This window comes from Phymastichus coffea, unplaced genomic scaffold (genome assembly GCF_024137745.1).
Source record: "Phymastichus coffea isolate CEN01 unplaced genomic scaffold, Cenicafe_Pcof_1.1 PCOF00085, whole genome shotgun sequence".
Classification (NCBI taxonomy): domain Eukaryota; kingdom Metazoa; phylum Arthropoda; class Insecta; order Hymenoptera; family Eulophidae; genus Phymastichus; species Phymastichus coffea.
In genome coordinates, this window is record NW_026706896.1 from 1,134,713 (window position 1) to 1,145,399 (window position 10,687).

At 52.5% G+C, this 10,687-nt stretch overlaps 1 protein-coding gene across 1 annotated transcript; it reads left to right on the plus strand.

The window, feature by feature from the left end:
- Positions 1 to 717: 717 nt before the first annotated feature.
- LOC131668943 (toll-like receptor Tollo) lies at positions 718 to 4,488 on the plus strand. The gene has a single exon (XM_058943444.1). The coding sequence runs from the start codon at positions 718 to 720 to the stop codon at positions 4,486 to 4,488; it is 3,771 nt and encodes a 1,256-aa protein (XP_058799427.1).
- The last annotated feature ends 6,199 nt before the right edge of the window (positions 4,489 to 10,687 follow it).

Consider the following 10,687-nt stretch of genomic DNA (forward strand, 5'->3'; position numbering starts at 1 on the left):
TTGTTTTTATAGGCTCACCGCGAAACGTTCAGGCCCTGCGGTACTCTCCTCTCTTTCTCCCTCATCCCCCCCACCCACCCGACTCTCTCACTGTTCTCGTTCTCGCAGGTAAAATATAATACGATGCGCGTGGGGAAGAGAAAGGGACAGCAACAGCAACGCGGCGGAGCGGCGCGGCGGCGGCGGCGGCGGCAGCCGCGATACGGTAGAAGGAGGCCCAAGGGAGAAGGAGGGAGAGAGTCGCGCGAGCGCGAGCGCGGTGGGAGAGCTCGGCCCAAGTTAAGTACATGGAACGAGGCAGCCGCGAGAAAGAGAGAGACACAGAGAACTAGTTGGGGCCCGTGGGGTTCGCCGAGGCGCTCGCCAGTCGCTCCGAGAATCCTGCCAGTGCAGCAGCGCGAGCGCGGCTTCCTCACGAGCGTCCAGCCAAGGCAGCCGGCAGCAGTTGATCGAATCGACGCACGGACTCATCGAGCGCGAAGGCAGGCGAGATCGAGCGAGAGATACGCAGGCGAGCGCGGACTGACAAATGCCCAACTCGAGCGGAGGCATCAATCGTGCGCCGACGCGCTAGCCGGCGACAACATGAGCTCGGTCTCGGCCGTTGTCGGTGCCGGCTGACGACACGGAGGACCGCGAGTCATGCCGCGCGATAAGATGGAACGCGTGCAGCCAGCTCCACAGCAAGCCGTCGCCGACGTCTGAGGAGGCATCAGGATGCAGGCCAACCCGGCCGTTCTCGCGCTCTTCTTCGGCACGGTGCTTTGCGTGCTGGGCGCCAGCCTCAGCAAGGCCCTGAGGTACAAGCCGCCCGACGAGTGCCAGTGGCTCATAGACGGCGGCGGCGGCGGCGGTGACGACGACGACGACGACGACGACAAGGTCGCGCTCGTCTGCAAGTTGCGCACCATCAACAGCGAGCTGGAGAACACCAACTTCAGCTTGATACAGCCGCAGCACACGGTCAGGCTGAGGCTCGAGTGCAGCGACGCACTGTTCTACCAGAGCTCCTTGAGCGCGGGCAGCTTTCGGCCGCTCGTCGAGCTGAGGGAGCTCGTCATCGAGTACTGCAAGATCGGCAACCTGTCGGACGACGCGTTCCGGGGGCTCAAGCAGCTGAGGAACCTGACGGTGCGCACCTACAACAGCGAATGGTCGTCGATGGCGCTAGAGGTGTCGCCGCGGGCATTCACCGAGGAGCTCAGCCAGCTGGAGAAACTGGATCTGGGCAACAACAACATGTGGAGTCTGCCCGAGGGCTCGCTCTGCCCGCTGTTCAACCTGGAGGTGCTTAATCTCACGAGAAATCGGCTGAGGGAACTTGCCAGCTTCAAGTTCAATCTGGGCAGCCGATGCGCGGCAAATCTGCGGATAATAGACCTCAGTAACAATAGTATCGAGTCTCTGCCATCGGCGGTTTTCTCGGCACTCTCACGGCTGCACTCGCTCAACCTCAAGAGCAATAACATCGCATTTATAGCCGACCGTGCCTTCGAGGGCCTCGGCGCGTTAACGAGCATCCAGCTCTCGAACAATCGACTGGGGAGCTTGCCGCCGGACCTCTTTGCCGAGTCGCGGGACATCAAGGAGATACACCTGCGAAACAACACTCTGGCCGTGCTGCCGCCCGGACTGTTCAGCGAGCTCACGCAACTGCTTGTGCTCGACCTGTCGGCCAACGAATTATCCGCCGAGTGGATCAACTCGGCCACGTTCACCGGCCTGGTGCGCCTCGTCGTGCTGGACTTGTCGGACAACCAAATCAGCCGGCTAGAGTCTTCGGTCTTCCGTGACCTGTACAGCCTGCAGATTCTCCGCCTGCAGGAGAACCTTATCGACTATCTGCAGGAGAATACGTTCGGCGCGCTCTCCAATCTGCATACGCTGGTGCTGAGTGATAACCGGCTGTCGACGATCGACGCAACCACCTTCAGAGGTCTACACGTGCTGAGCCTGCTGTCGCTCGACAACAATCGGCTGACTGATTTACACCCGACCTCGCTGAAGAACGCCTCGTCTCTGCAGGATCTGCATTTAAATGGGAATCGACTGATGGGCATACCCGAGGCGTTGAAAGCGACGCCGTTGCTGCGGGCCCTTGACCTCGGCGAAAATCTCATCTCCGAGCTGCCCAAGGGTGCCTTCGATCACATGACTCATCTCAGCGGGCTAAGGCTCATCGACAACAACATTGGCAATCTGACCAAGGGCATTTTCGATAAGATCAGGGAGCTCAACATCTTGAATTTATCGGGCAATCGGATTCAGCGCATCGAACCCGGCACCTTTGATGAAAATCTCAAGCTCCAGGCCATTCGCCTCGACGGCAATCAGCTGACGACAATAAGCAACCTCTTTTCCAATCTGCCCAACCTCGTCTGGCTCAACGTCAGCGATAACAAGCTGCGGACTTTCGATTACGCAATGATACCGACGGCCTTGCTGTGGCTCGACATACACGCTAATGAAATCAGCGAGCTCGGCAATTACTACGAAATCGAGTCGCAGCTGCACCTCAACACTTTCGACGCGAGCGTGAACCGGCTGACCGAGATCACCGGTAGCTCCATACCCACCAGCGTCGAAATGCTGTACTTGAATGACAATTTGATATCGCGAGTGCAGAGCTACGCCTTTTTCAAGAAGCCCAATCTGACGCGCGTCGATTTGAAAGGCAATCGAATACGCAGGATAGAGCCGTACGCGCTGCGGATAACGGAAGTGCCGAGCGACAAGCCTCTGCCCGAGTTCTACATCGGCGACAACGACTACCTGTGCGACTGCACGATGGAGTGGCTGCAGCGCGTCAACCGACAGAACCAGAATCGCGTGCAGCCACGAGTCATGGACCTCGAGAGCATCTACTGCAAGCTGCTCTACGACCGCGAGCGGCTCTACGTGCCGCTGGTCGAGGCCTCGCACTCGCAGTTCCTCTGTAAATACGACACGCACTGCTTCGCCATCTGCCACTGCTGCGACTTCGACGCTTGCGACTGCGAGATGACCTGCCCGACCAACTGCACCTGCTACCACGACCAGACCTGGACGGCCAACGTCGTGGACTGCGCGGCGGCCGGCCACGTGGCAAGACTGCCCGGCCAGATCCCCATGGACGCGACACACCTCTACCTGGACGGCAACGACTTGCGCTCCATTGCTAGTCACGCCTTCATCGGGCGCAAGAAGTTGAAGACTCTCTTCCTCAACGGCTCCAACGTCGAGCTCCTGCACAATCGGTCGTTCAACGGACTGCGAAACCTCGAAGAGCTGCACCTCCAGGACAACGGTCTTCGGGAGCTGCGGGGTCACGAGTTCCTCGGCCTCGACGCCCTGCGAACCCTGCGCCTCGAACGCAACAAGCTCTGGACGATCGCGAACGAGACCTTCCAGGCGCTTCCCGCGCTCGCGAGCTTGAGCCTGCAGAACAACCGCCTGACCACCCTGGCGGTCTGGACTTTGCCGGTCAGCATCGAGGTCAATTTCGCCGGCAATCCGTGGACCTGCGACTGTGAATTCGTGCGCGAGTACCGCGAGTGGTCGAGCAACCCGTCAGTGCGCGTCGTGGACTCGGCGGCGCTCAGGTGCGCCTACAACTCGTCGCTCGACGACGAAGCGGCCTTCGGAGACGGCAATGACCTCGGCGACAGCGACGACGCTTACGGGTTCTCGCTGTCAAGCGGCAAAGCCGACCAAGTCAATGGGTCGATGTGCGCCGAGCTCGAGCCCATCGGCGAGAGTAGCGGAGTGGCCGGCAACTTCACCAAAACCATCATCGAACGCCAAGCCCTCGAGGACTATTTGCCGCTGCTCGTCAGCACTTTGGTAGCCTTTCTGCTGTTGCTGCTGATCTGCATGCTGGGCTTCCTTTTCCGGCACGAGGTGCGAGTTTGGTTCTACTCGCGCTTCGGCATCCGGCTGTTCTACCGGCACGCCGACGTGGACCGCGACGACAGGGACAAGCTTTTCGACGCCTTCGTCAGCTACAGCTCCAAGGACGAGGCGTTCGTCGCGGAGGAGTTGGCCCCCGTACTCGAGATGGGCAATCCCTCGTACAAGCTGTGCCTGCACTACCGAGACTTTCCCGTTGGCAGCTTTATCGCCGACACGATCGTCCAGGCGGTCGAGTCGTCGCGGCGTACCATCATGGTGCTATCGGACAACTTCATCAAGAGCGAGTGGTGTCGCTTCGACTTCAAGTCGGCGCATCATCAAGTGCTGAGAGACAGGCGGCGCCGTCTGATTCTCGTGCTGGTGGGCGAGGTGCCGCAGCGCGACCTCGACCCCGACATCAGGCTCTATCTCAAGACCAACACTTATCTGCAGTGGGGTGACAAGCTGTTCTGGGAGAAGCTTCGCTTCGCCCTGCCCGACGTGCCCAACAATCAGCGACAGCAGCGCAGGCAGCAACCGACGCCGGTGCGACGACAGCACAACAATCACATGGCCTCCCCCACCGAGAGGTCGCGAACGCTCGCCGTGCACATCTAGTTTTCCTCCCGCGCTTCTTGCTCCTACCTTTGCTTCTTCGCTATCGGCACACTTTACTCCCAGCTAATCAATTATTCATCGCGGAGACTACCTTCACTATATATCGATATAGATGACTGAGTACATATGTACAAGTGCAATATGCGAGTGTTGCTGTGGCAGTTTGTTGTTTGTGCGCGTGTAAATACCGGAAGGAGGTGTAAACCAATCGGCAAATGTGTAATCTTATCTTATTGTGTGGGAACGTACGAGCGTACGAGCGGTGTGTTTCTAGTTTGTGCCGTATATACAACAAAACTGTCGCTCGGAAGATTCCGACAAAGAGAAAGACGCATACGATGCACGAGATGCACGAACAACATTTGTACAGCAAATACAACGTGCGATAACGCCCGGCTAAGTCTGTAAATAAACAATTAGTAGCTCACAGCGACTATGTATTTAATATGTACGTGCATGTATCTGTATATGTGTATGTGTGTATATAATCGCTTCCAACAGAATCGCTCACAGACGGTAGAATTTTTTTTCTTCCCCTGCCCTTCTTTTTTCTTCTCAATCTCGATGCCACGCCCGTTCTCGCTTTCACAAGCACGGACATCGCTAATTAGACCTTGCGTATGCACTCAAAACAAAAAAAAATAATAACGACACTTGTGGCGGCAGCTCAGAGGAAAAACCCGCGCGATAGTGCACTAGCAGCAGCAGTGACGAGCGGATGTGGTGCGTTGCGTTGCCGCCGCGATAAATGATTGTTATTATTGTGCCGTTGGGATTTTCTTGGGCTCGCGCGCACCAACCAGCCAGCGAGAGAGAATGAGAACTACTGGCCGAGTGTACAGCACTCCATATTGAAAAGAATGAAAAGTCATTCAGTTCCGGAGTGGCGATGAACGAAAGAGCCACGTTGGGAACGCGCCGACGACTCGATCGACTTTTCTCACTCTCTCGAATAGACGTACCCCTTTATTCGCGACTAATTGAATATGCGTTTCAATTGAAAATCCGTCTGTAGAAACAAGCCGAGGTCCTGTTTGTCCATAACAGCGCGCGCAGCGTCGAGAGGAGGAATGCAAAGTGCAGCTGCGCTGCTGCTTGGTTGTATAATTGATGATGTTGCACAAGTGAAAAAAGCGTAATCTCGATCGGGTCGCGGACGTACTTCTGCCGGTATTAGATATTCTAGTAAGAACACGCAAAAAACTTGGGAAGGTGCGCGTGCGCGCGTGTGAGCGTGTACACAGCGTGTACAGAGCATCGAGCGTCTTCGTGCTACGCTCACGGTGATATAACTTTCTAATGAATTTTGTATTAGGACCGCGTGATTTTAGATGGCATTAAGCAACAAGACTCGAGGAATTTTCGTGGTGACGCATTTGAAAATGCGAAAACAAACGACTCACCGCGAGCAAGTGTGCGTGCGCGCATGTGCAATGTTACTTTAGTATTTATTTTGTCGCTGCGAATGTTTAGACGGGCCGTGTGAAAATTGTGCGCTCTCTTCCTGCATGTAGAAATGCTTATTCGATAGGCAAAAGCAGCGCCAAGCTTTCGCCCGTACTCTCTGTAAATTTTGTAAGATACTCCCAAGCGAAACATGTATAAAATAAGTAAATGGCCTGTATCGCGGCGAGCGCATGTCCGGCAAGCGGCGGGGATAAAACGCCGCCGCCGCCAGGCCGGAGAATTGAAATTCGAAAAGAGAGAATAAAAAAGAATGCAACAAGAGTGAAACAAACTTGAAAGAGAAAAATAAAAAGTTCTATTGTGACATTTAAAGGCTTGCTCTTTATTTCTTAAAAAACCATTCACCAAAGCCGCCATGACCCTCCCTGGTGTATACGCACACCCTGTCCCACACCTCTTTCATATTCTTGCGCGCGAGTGTTCCCAAAAAATCTCTGCGACAGAAATTCGGTGATACACACACTCGCGCTGGTAAAGCTGAATAGAGATCCGTTAACCTGCATAGAGTGGGGGGGGGGGGGGGGGGGGGGTAGGCGCATATTGCCGCGGAGATGCTGGCATGCGGGTAGCTCGAAGGGACCCGTGAAAGAATGTCTTATCAAGACCGCAAGTTGCCGCAGCTCCCTCGCCCTCTCTAATACACTGCGCAACATCCGCCTGTTATAGACATATTTTTGATATGGAAAACTAACCAGGAACCGCTACGCTACCGTGTACTCTAAGCTGTTTCATTGGCGATTTCGGTCTCTTGCTTAATTTCTCCTTTTTCATTGTATTGTCTCTCGCGCGCGTGTAGTTTTTTTGTTTTTATTTTCGTTGCCGCACGGGATTTTCCTTCTCCCCTCCCCCCTCCTTTTCAGCGCATTCTGAGGTCTCTTATGAGAAATAACTGGAATAACTGGGGATCTCTCGTAGCTTGCTGGCGCATCGAGAAATTAAATAATTTAATGAGGATTATGGAAATGTATTTTGTAGGAGAGAGACCGTATAGAGAGATACGCCCGCTCGATTCACATCTTATTATACATGTTTTTTACCGAGTGAATACATTAGCCGAAATTAAATGCAGGCTGTCTTTCCTTTTGTGATCCTTAACGAGAATGTCTATCTAGTTGAAGCTTGCGCGAGGCAGCCGCTCAGCCCGAATAAAGATTGTTATCGCTGCGTTTGTCGAAAGATTAAGGCACGGTTTTGAGCTTTCAGTCACACAGCCCGACCGATAATTATTCCGAGCTGATAAAGACAAAAAAACGCGCTCTTCGCGATACTTTCAGAGCGATTTCAACGAAGGAAAAATGTTATACTTGGATAAACTCAATGATAACGATCGTACACACTAAATACCAAGTGGAGGAAAATCCTTTTAATACCGTATACAAAAACCTTTTTTAGTGTGTATTTAATTGGGATAAGTAGGGTTTTTATAAAAAAAGTGTATCCTCTTAAATAATTCAAGGTTTTGGTAGCATTTGGAGGTCTATGTAAAACGATTAGATATGGTAGAAATGTACGAAACAAATAGATAATGAATATCAAAAGGCGGCCACGATTAACCATTATCAAATTATCAAATTGGCGAGAAGAAGCGGAAACCTGTGCTATCGCGCAAGAGGCACAGTCTAGAAGTGAGATCGAGAAGTCCTGTTGTAGCGCAATCGTCAGCAAGCGTGCTATCTGTTTCGGTAGCATCGATACCCTAATTAAAGAAATCGGCTTCGAGTCGCCGCAAAAACACCATACTCGCGCATGCCTACACGAGAAAAGAGCCTGTAAACAAGACTATTTGAGATTAGGCTCGTCCTCTCGCACTGCCAGCGCGGCGCGGTGTACACCTGGCTTGACGGTAGCCGTATTATAATGAAGTATCCCCTAATCGCCGGCATCGTTTACTTCTGGTTGGTCGCGCGATCATTTTGATAAAAATGTGCTCGCGCGCGGGTCAAAGAAGAAAACGAATTCCGGCATTACCTCGTGCTTATGCAAGGCCAATGAGGTCTCGGGGACTACAGCAGTTTCCATTAGGCGATCCCGATATCGCACAGGCGGGCGGGCAATTAAGATAAAATTATCGAAAAGGCATTAGGCTCACTCTCTCTCTCTCTCTCTCTCTCTCTCTCTCTCTCTCTCTCTCTCTCTCTCTCTCTCTCTCTCTCTCTCTATGTTTGCTTATAAAGAGTAGGGAGGAAGCTAACACGACGAGAATCGCTCCTCGGCCTTGCCTGCGCAGCTGTGCGTATGTTGGCTATGTCAAAAAACCGTAACACGAACGACGAGCTACAACAGTAGCAAAAGCAGCAGCTGTCGTCATCCGCAGCCATTAAAGCTGCTAACAAGAGCGAAGCTACGGAGACAAGTCGAGCTTTTTCCGTTCTAACGTTTGTCCGACACACGCACACATCACTGACGTAAAAGTTCTCTCTCTCTCTCTCTCTCTCCCTCTCTCTCTGGATGTGAAGGCGCTAAATTGAAGAATCGCAGTAGGTCGGCTAGTCTGTTCTTTCTCTCAACGAGGCGAGGATGAGCTGTGCTTCTTTGGCTGCCTCGAGCGTTCTGCGCGCACGTACGAACAAGGGGAGAGAGAGAAAGAGAGAGAGAGAGAGAGAGAGAGAGAGAGAAAGGTGAGCGCAGCGAAGAAGAGGAGGAGGAGAAGACAGACAGCAGTATATCCGGTATTCGAGCTGGCTTGCGCGAGGTGTTGCGTGCGAGTTAACGAGCTAACGACGAGCGCGCGATTTTCTTTTCCTATCAAGCCTCCATCTGCTTCTCACAAGGCGCACATGCACACACACAGACACGCGCGCGCGTATAGGCGCGAGGTCCTTCTCAGCGCAACGGTGCCAAGCCCTTGTACCTGATTTTCAGCTCTACTCACAATTGTCATAAAAATATCTTGGAGCTTTTCTTCTTCTCTCATTATATTTTACACACTCTCCCGCGCTGCCTGTCCAACAGCGTACGTGTGCGTGCGATTCTTGTTTTCTTTCTCGCCGTCGTCGCCGTCTCCTCCTCCTCCTCTTCTTCGCGTCTCACTCTAGCCTCCCTTTATTTATTTATTTCGTAATTCAAAGCCGAGTGGGCGTGCACCGAGCGAGCGAGCGCACCTATAAAGAATAATAAAGTTTGATCTTCTCGCGGGTTATGCCGACGAGTTTGTGTATACACGTATACGTATATATACGCCTGCGTGCCGTGTGTATTCCCGCTCTGCACTCCAGAGCCGTTTGAGTTATTATTTACGCACGCACGTGTGATGCACTTATGCGCATGCACACGAGTGAGAAACGTTCGGGATCATTGAAGAATTGGCGAGTCAAGGGAGAACCTTTCTCGAGTTAAAAAGACGAGTCGCTCGTAAAACGCAACTCTCGGCCGGTCGCCGTGCGCGCGGCCGAAAAGAAAAAACTCGCGTCGATAATAAGCCTTCGACGCTCGCGCGCGTCTAATTAAGCGGATTTTCGGAGGAATATTATTGGCGAGCCCACGGATCAGCTCCGTGAGAAATGCTGGCGCACGACACGAGCCTCTGCTATCTATCGGAGCGCGTCGGCGCGTTTCATTATTTCAGACCGGCTCGACATTTCTCGCGCATCGAATTAAAATTCATAGCGAGGCGACGACGAGTGCAGACGGCGCCGATGCTGGCGGCGAGGGCTGCGTAGAAGCGGCACTAGCACAGGCTGGCTTAATGAGCGGGAATAATGGCAAAATCAATTAGGTATTCGGCGCGCAGCCAACTTCCCCGGGCATTCCCAGACGGCAAAAGCGATCTTCGCTCGCTCCTACAGCTACGAACAAGTGGCGCGGAATCTCGCTTCTCGTGCGCCCGAGCAACGGCGCCACCACCTGAGCGAGGCGCCGCGCGCAGGGGACACGAGCCGTGCGCGCACGGCTAATTTACTAATTTCCTTAGAGCTACCCGACAGCGAGAGCACCTTCCCTTTCAGGCGGCTTTACATCATCGGGTTTGTTTCCATCGCGCTGGATATTAACGATTTTCCGGATGAATATTCAGCGGCGCCCTTTACCATCGCGGCCTACATTTTTTACAAGGCTGCGTTCGATATCGAAAGTCAACTTTGTTTCTTCGTTTTTCTCGCAGACGATGCTTCGTGCAGGTGTACTTGCATTGAAACTTGATGGATGCGAGTTCGCCTCCGGTAAATATTTGCTATTTCTTGGATCCTCATCGATGCAGTAGCAGCAAGCTCATGAAGTTTGCGTGGAGCTAGACAGCTTTCAGGTATGCATCGATGATTTAACTTGATGATATGTGAGAGCGACTTTTGTTCCGAATATATGTAGTTGGACGACGAACAACTTAAATAGACTAAAGCTAAAGTGGTTTATGACAACCTTGATCCTGTGTGTCACGAGAGATACACGCTCTTGCTAGAATTCAAATTGACGATTTTGTGCAAATACCTAACATTAAAAGGGTTTCAGAGTACTTAGATCTTCCATAAGACTGTCATGGCATAATCAAAACAAGAAAGTAGTTTATTAAAATCTTTATGCTCACGTAACGTGTAATCTGTCAAGAATCAGGTAATTCACAGAAATGATGAGTGTTGCGTTACCATAATGCTCGCCATTACGCAATGGTGTAAAATAACGGAACATGTGGAAATACGCTTGAAAAATAATATTCGCTATTAAACGGCGATCGCATGCTAAAGTCCGCGTAAAAAGAAAAAAATGCAGTTATAACTACAGCGAATGACGCGCGAGGAGC

Bases quoted from the DNA above. Each gene is read 5' to 3' on its own strand.
- LOC131668943 (XM_058943444.1), top strand. From the start codon at position 718: ATGCAGGCCAACCCGGCCGTTCTCGCGCTCTTCTTCGGCACGGTGCTT.